Raw genomic sequence first — 15,012 nt, forward strand, 5'->3', positions numbered from 1 at the left:
TTTTTAACAAAGCTTGGGTTTTTTTAAACGGAATTGGATCTCAGAATTGGATCCTTGCATGTCTAAAAAGGTGTGAGAATAAATCTAAGTTTTTCTGGCCTGAGGAATCTTTCTTAATGCTCCTCTGCAATGTGGATTTCTTGCTGCCTGCCTGTTGTTAGACTCACTTTCTCTGTCCTGTGTGCTGCATGCTTCTCCGAGGTATGCAGGAATCTTTGGGGTCCTTACTCCAGTGTCAAATTTGATAGAAGTTTTGATAGAAATTAGTTCACTGATTCAAAAGTTATTAAGATGTGGATAGTAAACAAGCATAATACTATAAACTTCATTTTCTTAGGATATGAAGCTAAAACCAAGGATATTCTACAACAATTTTAAATGAATGACTTGTAAACCCAACTGAATTGGAAGAAATCTTGTCAGATGCAGAGTAACTGTGGAATTAGTAAAAATTTCTCAGCTTGAATGGGGGAGCCCTTGAGGAGAGCACACAGATCTCTATAGACTTCACTCTTGAGCTGGCACAGTCTCAAAATCCCTTAGCTCAGCCCAAGCAGCCCCAGAACACACTCCCATGGGAACAGCCTGTCTCCCCACTCAGTGGCACAGGGGATTTTGTGTCCAATGCAGATGTGAAAGGCATCCCACTCACAGGGGTGATATTCACAATTACAGAAAGGGGTCAGTGGACAAGGACTGGTTCTCACCTGTCCTGTGTCTCTGCCGTAGACGAAATGCTAGATTTGGGGAAGAAGAAGGAAATATTTCTCTGAAAGATTATTTGTAAGTAAATAGAAAAAAACAAACAAAACAAACCATGGCAGCTGTTTGAGGCCGTTCAGACCAAGTGCTGGCATTAATCCTGGCAGAAGGAGCTCAGGGCACCAATGACAGAGCACAAGGGGTCAGTGGAGCACCTAGCTGGCAGCTTATCAGCAAACCCACCACTCAGCATGCTGACAATCTCTCCATAACTGGAGAACAGACATTCACAGGAATGGTAAGAATGAGATACTGCTATAATATTTGCTGAGGTTTCTTTGCTGTGGACTAATATGAAGAGTAGAAAATCTTCCTGACCCAATATAGGATATGATTTGGCATGGTGTGGGATATTTAAGACAGGAAGAGAAAAACTGATTACTTCTTGCTAAATACACAGACACATCTTACCAAAAGTGATGGATTTCTCCTAATTCTTCCACTATTCCATGCCAAGTAGACTTTCTTTCTCCCAAATTATGCTATCTATGATATCTTCTCTGAAAATAATCAAATCTCTCCTTCTTTCAGGGCAAAATGTGAACAAATACTCTGTTCTATCAGCTTCTCTCCCACAGAGCTGTTTAGAGCATTCCATACCCTGTCCCGGAGTACCACTAGGTGTCCGTGTTCACCATCACACAGCAACTGAATTTGCTATAAATAATTAACTCTTGCTTGTCCTCGAGGTGCTTATCTAAGAACGAGATGCAGTGCCTGGACATGAAGGAACTGGTTCAGACAGCATCCCCAGACTCATTGCTTTCAATTATATGGGCAGAGGATGTTCCAGAATGTTAAAAGCAATTGTCTTCAGATGGTTCAGATTGAATTTTGAAAAAGAAGTAATTTTCATTGCTTAAGCAGGAAAGGTGAATAAGCCTGGGCATATTCCAGGGAAAAAGCCTGGTCAAGAAACACGTGGGAAAGTTTAGGACAAACGAGGCACATCCCAGGAAGCATCAGCCTGGGCAGTGCTGCCCTAAGCAGCTCCCTGCCCTCCTCTCTGGGGGCTGAGGGGCAGCTGGCCTAACATCAGTTTATGCCTTGTCATCCCTTCCAAAAGAACCAAACATCTGTGACACAAACACGTGCTCCAGTCTGGGCAACACCTGTAAATGTTGTCTCAGTGGAGGCAGGTGTGCTCCATGCAGGTACCTCGGGTACCTTCCAGCTCTGTGTGCCTGTTTCCTTTGCTTCGTTATAACAAAAAGTCAATAGAATGAGAACAGGAAGCGATCACCCCCTGGAGGAGCTCCTGGGCACCTGGTGTGACATCAAATTCTGCCTCAGCAGACAAGATTCTTGCTCTCCCCACCTTCAGACCACACCTTTGGTGTGTGAGGGAGGGAGCTTGCTTCCCTCAGCTCCCTGGAAGCCTGAATATCCCTGAAGGCACATGAATTTATATGATTTGCTGCTCCAGGTTCTGCTGCATGGAAATGTGGACCAGGGCTTCCACATGCTCCGACTGACTGGCTGGAGCCAGTGCTAAAATAACACATTTCCAGGGAAAGAGCCCCTCTTTGGCAGGTGGAATTAAGCAGTTTTCCTTTTTCACCTGCACCTGCACCTTTTTCAGGTAGGTGCAGGTGGTAAACACAAGCAGTTAGCTCAGGGAGAGCCCACAGATCATTTTTAGGTGCCAGCTCCAAAGAACAAAAAAGGGAACAGATCATTTTTAGGTGCCAGCTCCAAAGAACAGAACCCTTCCTGTTGCCCAAGGGCTTCCAAGTATTTCCCAGGCCTGTTCCATGTCTTACATACCACCACACCACAAAGAACATTTTCTTCCCAAATTAACCCACAGCAAAGTAATCTCTCTGGAAAACTTATGATATACTAATATGTATGCAACTTGTAAGCCACTGAGGAATAATGCAAATACATCTGATTCCCGATGACAGAAATTATTTCACCTACAAAGTGATCACTCAAGCTGTTAGTTAGGTACTTAATTTGATTTTAGAGAACAATTTTCCAGCTTCAGAGTAGTATATCATGCTTCCCTCCACACCGGAGCATGGAAATAAGAATATAGATGGACTGCTGGTTTCTCACACGTATTGCATTTGTTTTGGAAGGAAAATAGAGAGTGCCCTTGGGGTTGAAATTCACAGGTAAATGGCTTCACATTTTAACATAAAATGTTCACTTTTATTATTCCTGTGATTAAAACCACTATTAAAGCCACAGAATGGATATATTTAGAACCCAGACAGCACTCTAATCTGTATATGGCACAACGAGACACACACATTAAAATAAAAATAACAATGCAACATGCCTTTGCAGAGCACAAGGCATAACTGAAAGATCTGACACAAGGACAGATCTAACAAATTAAACAGCAAGCAACAGCCTTAAAATCAGGAAGAAAAGGAAATGGTAGAAGCAAATAGCAAAATGTAATGAGGAAGCAAGAGGGCTGTATGTCCTGAGAGAAGCTGGCAGGAGCCCCAGCCTGTCTCCACAGTGCCTGCCATCAGCAAACCATCTCCCATCCTCTGCCTTCACAAGTTCCTGGGCTAGAAAACATCACTGTGCATTCCGTATGTAAATGTTTTCATCATGATATTCTAATCTAGGGGTCAAATCTGAGCTGGAGGGGAGCCCTGCCCATTCACCAGTGCGGGCTTGGGATCTCCCTCTCTGCTGCAGGAAGCTGCTCACAAACCTCAGAACAATGATGTGAGCAGTTCATGTCAGACATGACATCATGTCAGAGCCACACGAGCCTTTCTGCTCCTGGGAACACCCACCCCAGTGCCCATCAGCTGCTGGAGAGTGAAGTGCAAGCAAAGAAAATGATCCCAGGCATGGTCACATCCTGCTGCGAGTGTCCAGGCTGCTCCAAGAGCAGGAGCCAGCTCAGCTCCAGGGACAGCAGGTACTGCTCAGGGCAGGATGACCATGAGATTGTCCTTCCTGAGCCACAATGTGTGTGCGTGGCCACTGTGCACGTGTTTCATTTTCAGGCACAAAGCAGCAGCCTGAGGAAGCAAGGCTGAACACCATAGGCATATTCATCATCATAGTGCAGATGGAAAACACCTACCAGGTCACAGGCTGCCCTTCCTTCCCTCAAATAAATCCCTAAAATAGATCTTAAGTAGTACTAAGTCCACTCCAGGTGAAAATGAAGTGGGCATGGTTAGCTTTCCAACAGGGGGAGCAGGTATTTGGAGGCAGGTGTCTGAAGTCTAAGTGTTTTGAAATATGCCAACACTGCTGTGGAAACCCACACAAGCTGGTTATTTACATCTATTCAAGAGGACACAGAGCTCAGCTAGTTTAAACAAAGCATTTTGTGTGCTGCAGCACTATGGCCTAATATAAATTGCTAGTTTTCTGTTGCTTTTAGGCTTTCTCTCTGGTTCTGGATGAAAGCCAATTTTGAATAGAAACATTTAGTCCCCATAAACAGCCTATTTCAAGAGGGTGAGAGAGGCAGTAGGAGAAAGAATGGGATTTGCATTCTTACCAAGAGATTAAAAAAAGTGAATAAAACCACTTAGATTTTCTGTCTGCACTGAAATAAATCCAGGACCTGTCAATTTAGCTGGGAGACAGACATGAGAAATCTTATCCCCCATGGAGTTATTTGTGAACATTTCTGTAATTTCATAGAGATTCTCTTTTTAATAGGAGGTTAGAGAGTGAGAGGTTGAATTCAAAAAAAGCCTTCCAGGAATTTCAGTGCTAGAGAATTGCTTTAGTTTTTTTTACTCTATACCAGGCTCTGTTTGGAGTGTGAACTCTGAGTTACCCATGTTTCTCACTCTAAAACCTCTTCTGGCAATGCTGGTGGATGCTTTGCTGCATCTCTTCAGGGCTGGTTTTGTGAAGACAGGCTGTATTTCAGAAGCTATGGGCTAACCAGGAATAACCTGCTACAGTCAGTAGCATTGCTCTGGACTGAATAGCTCTGAATTGAAAATTCAGTGGAAAATACCTGACCCATCTGAATCCTTCTTAGTCCTCAGGTCCCATCTTCCATGAAGAGGGACTTGGTGCTTCCCACTCTTTCTGCTTTGTCTGACTCAACAGAGAGGATCAGTGCTTGATCCCCAGGGGAAGGTCTGTTTATATTTAGGTAATTCATCAAACACATGGCTGGGATAATGGTGACATCCAATGGGCCAAATGTAGCATCTTTGCTCCTCTCAACAAGGGGATATAACAGAGGCCATCTGGGTGTGCAGCATTATAAATATAAACACAGCAAGTTATTCCACAGCAGGAAGAATCGACAAATGGCACGTGGGACATATAAATATGCTAAAGGAAAGGAAATCTGGTGTTATGGTCTCAAATAGTACATACCTTTCCAGCATCTCTTGCTGGAGTTCCTATTAGACAACCATATCCTGACTCTGCTGGATTTTGGACTCTGGCACATGCTGACATCTGCAGAACAGCTTGAATGGAGCTGTCTGAATTATTTCTGGAGCCTTTTTCCAGAAAGTAAGACTAAAGCTGATCCAAATTAAACAGCATTTCTAGCTATAAAAATGCTTTTGAAGATAAAGACAACCAGATTCACTTTGTTTCATGCGACAAATTGAACCAGAGCATGCCTGTGTTTGATCTGAGGGTTTCCTCATGGCATTTGGCTCAGAGAGCTGGTACCCAAATTCCATTATTTCCCCTTCCCTGGAGAAGCACAAAATGGAGCAGATATCTGTGCTCCTCAGTGACACACAGCCAACACATCTGGCTCCAAAACCCTTTGGTTTTGGAGGGTAAGCAAGGCAGATGGCTGGACCCCTCCAAGGTAAACCCTACCTGCTGGTCTTTTGCAGCCACAAGATGTTCTAAACCAATGCAGGGTTTATAAAAATGCAAGAAGAGACTAAAATCAGGGAGCTGACTAGCTGTTTTCTTTCATGTGTGGCACCTTTTTGAACCAGGAATCAAGAATTCCAGTCACCGATAATTCATCAGACACCAACTCCTGAGACACTCTTAGCAAGTACACAAAATCTGATCATGTATTCTGGTCAGGAACTTTGTGAAACACCTCCAGGTATAAGCAGCAGAGGCAAATGTGCACAGTAAAAAGTCTTCATTCACAGCTGATGAGTTTAAAATAGAAACCCAGCTGCTGGCATCACATACCTGGTACTGGTGGAAAAGAAGGATTTGAGGCTGATGGAAGTTTTAGAAACACAAGGGATAAGAAAATAAGCCCTTGCAAAAGGTGGGTTATATGAATATCTGTCTTTATCTAAGTGGGGCATTCTGCCCTGAGCAGAATTTTGAGAAGGGACACCAAAAGATCTTCCAGAAACCTTCCTCCTTCCACAGTGCTCCCAGCTCAGTATGACCCCCACTATTTGTTTCTCAGCAAGGAACCTACAGATTCACTGATATCAACATAAGGAAATAATTAGGTCCTTAATTAACCACCTCAGCTTTTAAATTACACTAAAAGTAAACAGTTACCTGAAGAACTGTGAACAGGGATTCACAGTAACCAGAGGAGAAATCTCAGATGGCTCTCTTGGGAAGGAAACAAATGATATAATTGTAAATGAAAAAAAGCACTAAGAACTTTAGAACAAAGTACCAGAACTTTAGACCAAAGTAAATCTTAGTTTGTACACTAGATCAGATTTGCTTAATACACATATCCCCAGATTATATTTCCTTTATAATCTGGATAATTATTTTAAATGAGTACACTTCTGTCTGCACAGTTAGACTTTTAATGAACTTATGAAAAGTGATATAATTTCAATCAAACCCAAGAGGTCTCCCTCTCCTTGTCAAGTAAAAAGTAGACATTTCCAGGACAAGAAGTTGTAGATTGCTTCAAAGCTGTGTTTTCCTGGTCCTGCTATAAGAAGTGAGGGCTTGAAGGAAGAAAAGGGATAATCTTATATTCTCTTCCACACCTCTGCCAGCATGCAGGAATCAGGATTTAGTAGCCAAGTACCACTGTGGTTTAGACACAAATAAGATTGATTACAGTAGATAGATATCATCTCCAGTGACAGCCATACCCAGCAGACCCTCTGCTGACCTTCACTGACCTGCCCCAGGTGCTCTGGACTCTGCTAAACACCCCCCTCTCCTGCAATCAATGCTGGATATCTGAAGGCAGCATGGATGGGGAGCCCAGCACACAGAAACACAAAAGCCTGCCCTCATGCCTGGTAGCATCATAGGAAACCACAGCACCCCTCCTTCAGGGATATTAACTCTCTCAAAATGGGTGTGGATCACAGAGAAACCAAAACCATGATGAAGTACTTAAAATATCCTCTGATGGTTTTTTTGCCTAAATTGATGAATTCACAGAACAGATGTTTGACATAAAACTGGCTTTGTTTTTAATTGGAGGAGATTATTTAAACTATGTCTAAGCCATATGGTCTTGTAAGCCTGATTCCCCTCTGCCATTGCTGGAGAGACCAGCCTGGCATCCCTCTCTGTTTCCAAGTCATTTCCTTTATACAGATTTAATAGCTGCTATTTTTTTATTATTATTATTGGTCCCTAGGTCCCATTACTGTAAATCAGGGCCTTAGGCCCAAAATTGATTCAAAGGTGGATTTGGACAAGCTGCTTTGCATGATTTTCAGTACTAGGCTGGTTTAATAGAACATAAAGGGGAATGCAGATGTGAATACATAAAACACTTTGGGAGGAATGGTGACAGTAAGTGGTGTTCATCTGCAAGCCTGTGGCAAGCACATTTCTCTCCCTCTCAGGATTTTCATAGAGGTGCACAGAGAGAAATGAAAGAGAAAACAATTTCTATTTCTGCTCCTTGTTTTTCCTATGTGGAATGTGTTTGGAGAATTGTTTACCTGGAGTGAGTGCTTGATTAGATTCTGGTGAGGATTGTTTGAGCTGATGGCCAATCCAACCCACCTGGGGCTGGACTATCAGAGAGGGTCACAAGTTGGGTTAGAGTCAGAGAAAGTAGTATGTAGTTTTAGTATCCTCCTTTTATATAGTATATTGATGTATTTTAGCATAGTTATAATAAAGAAATAATTCAGCCTTCTGAATTGAGTCAGACATCATCATTCCTTCCCATTGGGTTTGCCTGCATTTACAATACAAGCCACTAAAGGAAGACCTGGTTCTGGCTGGCACATTTTCCTGACCCTTTTCCCCTTGCAAGTATCACACTGAAGACAGTGAATTTTCAGAGGGATGTAGTACACTCTAGAAAAACCACAGATGTTACCAAATGACTGATAGAAGGAGCTGGGTGCCAAGCAGGCTTCAGGCTGGAAGAACATGTGATGGTTGAGGGCATCCTAATGATCTGCTTCAGCTCAATCTTCCCATTAATCATCACATAACACCAGGTCACTGCTGCTGCAGAAAGGCTGCAGGGGTGATCTCTGCTTGAAGCAAAGTCAACCTTGAGTGGGAGAGTTTGCAAAACTGTTCCATACCAATACCCTCAGATGGTGTTTGGTGCTGAGGAAAAAAGATCTTGGGAGAGATGATCACTTGTGTTGGAGTCCTCCCTACTCCTTGCCTTGCCCACTGCACCCTCTGAGCCTTTCCAGCATTGCTGCAGGATCTTCAGCCCATGATGGGCAGCAGCTTGATTCCCAACAGTTAAATCCTGGGGTTTTCATTCCCTTTTCCATAATACTGCCATTTACTTGAGGTGACCTCATTTGCCAAGTGATGTAACAGTGTGCACGACGGAGCCTGGCACATCGAAGCAGATGCTTCAGTGGACACAGAAACCGTATTATGAAATGAAAATATTGCCTAAAACCTGGGCAGCACCAGAGATTACAATGGCCTTTATGAAGATCAGCTTACCTAAAATAGCATTGAAAAGCCTTTGGCTGCATTCATATGCTTCCCTTCTAAAATGAAAGACTGTTGCTTGTACTACTGTAATGTGACTCCCAAAGCAACCAGCGGCTGCAGGTTTTGAATTTTATCATTTTTGGCCACTCTGTTTGACAGAGTTGACTGAAGCATGCCCAAAGGACACTCCTTCCATAAAATTTCCTTCTTGAACTCCAATAACAAAAAATGGTTGCATACTTTTTTTTTTTGGTGTGTGTTTTGTTTTAGTTTCTAACAAGGTAATAAATTCTATTTCAAAGGATGTTAATCCAAAGAGTTTGATAGTTGATCTCACTTGCTTTGATTCAACTGAATAGAAATGTCATTGACTCTGTAATTTACATTTTCTGTCACATCATATTATCAGGGAAGGCTAAATATGAACCAATGAAATTCAGCACAAACAAGTAGAATATTGAGAGGAGCCTGAAAGAACTTGCTAGGTTCATTTATCAAAGGTTGAGAAGAATAATAAGGTCTATTGATAAGCAAATTCCCAGCCCCTGCTTAATTTCTTTCCCTGAAGACACTTCCAATAAAATGCTCTGACTTGTGCAATCACTGTTACATGTAAATTGTTCCCAGACGAATACATGCATTTCTGCTCTTCCTACACTCTATTCAGCCAATATGGAAACCTCAGTTTCCACAGACAGATGTCTGTGTTTATCCACAACACTCATACATGTGCTCTTGTGTTCCCTAAAACCATGTTTCTCTTTTTGTGCTCAATGCATGCAGAGGAAGGTGATATGACCTGAGCTTAAAACATCCTCAGGGTATTTGACAGTGTGTAATGCAAGAGTGTCCAGGAGAAACAAAAGATTTTGGTAGCTGAGTGTAACATTTTCAGCCTGAGATCCAAGTACACTTAATGTCTGTCAATAGCATTTCCAGTGTGTCTCAAACCATAGGGAGGACATGTCCAGGGAAGCTCAGTTACAGAGCTGCTGCTGGGAAGGGACAGAGCCTGAAGTCAGTGAATTCAGTGTGAATTGGACACTGTTTCCTTTGGGTTTCTTTGCAAATCTTGACTAAATCTCCATCTTATCCTTAATTGGCAGATATAAAGATATGTGCTCGGGGGAACCACATTTGATTTTTTGCTAGTAACTGGGAAAAAAAGATAAATGCTAAGAAATTCTCTTTCAAAAAGACAGTGAATTCATTGCCTTTGACAGTGGCTCTGAGTTAGTTTATTTCAGCTTGAATAGTAAGGGATTTTGCGGCATCCTGGGTCAGGAGGGACAGCCAACAGGAGCCCAAGCATGGAGGGACAGAGGCACTGGAAAGGAAAAGGGCTCTGGGAGCACTGGACTGCAGTGATGGAGGGCTGACAGCAACACAAGATCTGGGGCTAGGCAAAGGAAAGTGGGGAATACCAGCAGTGATAATCAGCCAGGCTGATAAACAACCTTGTAATGAAACTGAGCAAGTCTTACACAACTTTAATTCACTTTGAGATCAGGTTCTCAAGCTGCATAGTGGAGAATCTTAAAATTAAGGAAGAAACCATTAAGCTTTGCTGCCCTTGCTTCAACTCCACTTTTTATTACTCTTACATTGACAGTCTGCCTGCCATGCTTGTGCCTGTAGCAATTAACATGGTATTATCCCACCTGCTTAACCTGAATATCCAACAGGGCACTTCCTTGGCTGAATATTTCCTTTTTCAGTCACAGAATTACACTCCCTTAACAAATTCTGTTTTATGAATTCAGTATTACTTAATCTATGCTGGAGTACTTTTGGCATAAACATCTGTTTCCTTTGATAAAATAAGAATGATAAATAATAAGTAAGCAATTTCCTCTATCCCAGACAATACAGTAGCAGAACTGTGTGTTCAAACCTCATGAATCCCCACCCTATCTAAAGAAGAAACTGCTGAAATGCTCTGTTTGCCAGAATGAGTCCTAAGTGGAGAGAAAACATGCTTGAAGTAGAAGAGAATGAATTAGCCTTTACTGCATGAAATAGGAATTTATTGTTGCATCACCACACCTAACAACATGGTTATGAGGTGGTGGCTCTTTCAATGACAAATTTCTTCAAGAAAACAATGAAAACACAATGTAAATCATCTTTCCTTCTCAGGGTTCACAAGGCCTTAGTAAGCAGTGACCCTATTAAGGGCATGTACTTAACTTATCACAGCCTGCACTGTTTTCTAGGTCCCCTTTCTGTCCCTCCAGCAAAAAAGGGACCCTTTACCACACTGCTCTGTATTGTACTGTAACTAATATCTGGATTGATCCAAGGTGCAGATAAATCAATTTACCTCTCTCCTATATCAAAGGTATTTTTGTCAGTAATATGCACCACTGAGGCATGGGAAAAGAAACAAAGAGAGTTTGAAAAGAGTCTGAAAAGACCCTGCAGAAAAGAGAGAGAAAACTCAGGGGACACAGTATTCAGAGGCAGCACGCTCCTGGCAGGCAGACAGAGGGTTTTGGTCACTGGCACATCACTGCTGGGCTCCCCGAGGACAGCCTTTCCCACTGCCCTGCTGCTGCTGTCCCCACAGAGGGCAGGGGCTCAGGGGACACTTGCATTTGGCTGAGAGGTGGCAGCAGAAGTCGTGCCAGTGTCTGAAACTGGCTCCTTCCCTGGGGGTCAGGCAGCCCATCAGTGGGAGTGAGAACTTAGGACGAGTCTTATTGCAAAATGTCTATAATACCTTTTTCTAGCCTTCAGTGAGAAAGTCACAAATAAAATTGAATGATACTACAGAGACTTTAGATTACATGAAATACCCTTCTGTCAGGCTGAAATCACCAGTAATGAGTGTAAAGAAAAAATATAGATGAATGAACAACATTTTCCAAACTGAAGCCAAAGAGCATTATAGTTCTTCACAGATATCTCCAGAGAATTTACACATACCACAATGGCAACAGTACGGATGTAGCTAAACCTTATTTCTTTCATATGTAGGACAATTTCATCTTCTACAGAAAACAATGTTTATCACCCAATTTTAGTTTTTCTACCTCCTTGAAACTTAGCAGCCATTTGACATCATCCATCTCCATTAAGACACCATGGGTCATCAATATTGCCCATTTGGACAATTATGATCCCAGACAACCGTTTGCAAAAATTTGTACAACTCACTGGCACCACTACAGTTGGGTTCTAATTGTACAATAAATGTAATTTATACTGGTTGACTGCATTTTCCTCTTCTGATCACTTTATGTCATTTTATGCCGTTCTTTTCTTCAGCCTTATTTCTACTTTGCAACCTGATAAAATTTGACTCCTCATCCCTATAATAGGTCTACCTCTCCTCTTTAAAGCTATACGATAGGAAACATTCTGTATCATGCATACTGCTTAGCAATAACAAGGGCATACTTTAAGAGAATTATCACGTGTTACCACAGACAAGAAATGCAACTGATGTAAATTCATATTCTAGCCATAATAAGAGAACCTGCATCAACTGTTGACCCAGTGCAACACTTAAACTGATTCAAAGTCTTCTGCAAACACAGCTTCTGTGACTTTGCTGGTAAATGTGAATAGTGCAGAAAAGATGGACTGCTCTCCCTGTTTACATACTTTTCTCATGAAAAGAAGTAAATTTATTTCTAAAGAATTGTTCAAGCATTTTTTGATTACTAAAAATGGGAAGGTAGTCACACAAGCAACACTGAAGGAAGCAAAAAAGTGATCGAATCTCTCTTTACAAAAGAAAAAGTAGCCAGTCAACAACATTAAACACAAAAGCACAGCACCCACCAGAGAAACAGGCAGGAGAATGGTCATTCCAAAAATGGGTTACAGTGTAATGATATACATCTACAGCTATAGATCTGGCATAGTAAATTTGGGTTTCTCTTTTTATAGAAGTGTTTCTAAAAAAATCCTTTGGTAAACACCAGCAGAGCCTTTACTCCCAAGCAAAGCAAACACACTAAAGAAATTTGGTGCTGCTCTTTTGAAGTACAAGTCTGCTCTCCTCACCCTCTAAAAGGATACCCAAAACAGAAGGGAATGAATGGCATTGCTTGAGCAAATGCCTTCTAGCAGGATTTCTCAGTGAGTCAAAGCTCCAGCACCACCTGCTCATAGTCAGAATCTGCTACAGCCCACGAAAAATGCATTGGGACGTGAATAACACTTTTGAAACCTTCACCAAAGTTGTTTAGAATCAGGGACAGAAAATGTAAAAGCCAACATACCTTTCTCTCTGGCAGTTCAACAGGTGTGTGCTACATTAACTAACCCAGTCTCTGTGCCTCTGCCACCTTGACGTCATTGTTACTGGGTTGACAAAAGGTTTCCATGACAAACTAGAAAGCTGATCTGTTATCTCCTCTTTGGAGGAAATTGAAATGCCCTCTCTCCCATATTCTGCTAGACCCACCCATCTTGTTTTTGGCACACAGCACAGAGAGTGAGTTTCTGTGATTGATTTAGATTTCCCTCTGCTCTGAAAAAGAGAAACCAACTTGTTTGTTGTTTTTCCCCTAACTTAAACTAGAGGGTGTCACCTTCATCCCATTGCAATCTCAACAACCTCACCCAGAGCACAATCTTTTTTGTAGGCATGTTGACTATCATGCTCAAAAAGAGAACAGATAACACTGAAAGAGGACAAACTTTGAAGCAATGAACAAAAAACATTATTAAGATATTTGATTCTCTTCTTGGCTATATTTATTACCTATACTAGCAGGCATGACCCATAATAGTTAGCAGATGTTTGAAACATCTCATTTTGAACTTTGCCTAGTATTAAAAGAGATCTTGTAGAATTTAAATAGCAGCTACCCAATGAAATAAGGCTGACAGAAATGTTCATCCTAGCCTTAAACAAGGAGGACTGTTTTATGTTCTGTAAATACTGAGGAAGCTAAATTTCTGTGCACAGACACCCACACATTATAAATTTTATATGCATCCAATTTGCAGCAGTTGACATGAAATAACCCCTGTGGAAAAGGCTGGCCCAGCTGCCTGAATACTTCTTAGGTTTTTGCTACAAAACCTGCAGCTCACCACAAGCAGGAGAACAATGGAATATTTTGGCCATGAACATCAGGTTAGAAAATTTGGTGGTATAAATTTATTTATTATCATCATTACTATTCTCACAGCATCAAGGGAGAACCCAGCAGTCCTCAAAGAGGATCATGCCCTGGATATGGAAATGAACCCAAACAATCTCCAAAGAGCAATAAAATACACTTCCCAACAGCTGTGCAACCCCACAAGCCTTTCTGCCATGCTGGCCCCAGCAGGGTTCCTATCCTGTGCAGCAATGCAAAGGCACCCTTTATTTAAGTACTGGGATTGATGCTAAATTCAACCTCATGGAAACAATCCCTATGGATCCTCTAGGGCTACTAATTCCCCTGCCTCTTGTTCCTACAATGATTAGACCTCAGCCAAAGGCTAATTCACTGACACAAATGGCTAAGCTTCCAAATTGAGGAAGTTAACATACAAACAGCTAATTTAAAAACAAGTTTAGATCTCAAAACAAATTATTGTTCCCTTTCAGACTACATGCATTTCTTCTTTGCTTGACACTAAGATTTTTCATTAATTCACATACTTGCAGGTTTCTCCATGTTTGCAAACAGAGATCTGATATGGCAGACGTAAGATCTGAAACAGGTTTTGAAAGACCTGCTGTAGTGAACTAAGATGTCCTTAGCCTTTTTGCATCTGGTTTGAGTTAATATTTGTATCCCCTTAGAATACACAAGATTTTTTCCTAAGCTAGGTTTTTCCTAGTACACATGTTTTAGTAACATAAGGCTGTAATATACTGCTCTCAAACAGCTGTGCTTCTGGAGGTTTTCCCAAGGAGAACTGCTCACCTTCGGAGGGAGGCAAAGTCTAAACCAAGGGCATTCTGTTGTTTTTGGGGAAGACAAAATGCCTTGATTCCCATTAAGATTATTTTAAATCCTGCTGCATGATGGCTGCTTACAACTAATGTGGCATGTAATACTAAAGATGTTATTACTGAACATGAAAATAGCTAACACTTTTGCAAATCTAAGCAATGTATTTAATTCATTGTCCCACTGTGGTTCACAACTCTAAAAGACCTTCAAATCAGTGCAGGACTTAAAAACATATACTTATGCTCCTGTTGAGCAGAGCTCAGCATATGCTTAACATCAAGGGCATGTGCTTAATGGGCTCATGAAACACGTCCTGGTTTATGATTCAGCACAAGCAATTTGCAGCTCTGTTTTCATCTTTCTTACAGCCACGGATGTGCCCAAGGAATTACGACAGGCCAGTGGCAGGCACTGGAGCTCTGGTCTCCTCAAGGGGCCCACTGGGCTGAGGGAGCCCAGCACAGAGCACCAGCCTGGGCCACAGCAACCTGTGCCAGCCCCGGTGGGGAACCCTGCTCAGGGGGTTCCATTTACAGCCAGGGAACGGGTG

The 15,012-nt window shown here is 41.9% G+C and overlaps 1 protein-coding gene across 14 annotated transcripts in view; it reads right to left on the bottom strand.

Moving 5' to 3' along the window:
- KALRN (kalirin RhoGEF kinase) overlaps positions 1-15,012 on the bottom strand; it is a 477,147-nt gene that overhangs the window by 96,463 nt on the left and 365,672 nt on the right. For 10 of the 14 annotated variants that reach the window (XR_014956495.1, XM_085584153.1, XM_085584152.1 and 7 more), the window contains one exon: positions 708-737. The exons of the other annotated variants lie outside the window; for them this stretch is intronic. Coding sequence is in view for 9 of the 10 variants with exons in the window: in XM_085584153.1 (XP_085440279.1) it covers positions 708-737 (30 nt within the window). In the remaining variant the exon portion in view is untranslated. The remainder of the gene's footprint in view (positions 1-707; positions 738-15,012) is intronic. 14 annotated transcript variants of the gene reach the window in all.

This window comes from Lonchura striata, chromosome 7 (assembly GCF_050655825.1).
Source record: "Lonchura striata isolate lonStrDom1 chromosome 7, ASM5065582v1, whole genome shotgun sequence".
NCBI classification, from domain to species: Eukaryota; Metazoa; Chordata; class Aves; order Passeriformes; family Estrildidae; genus Lonchura; species Lonchura striata.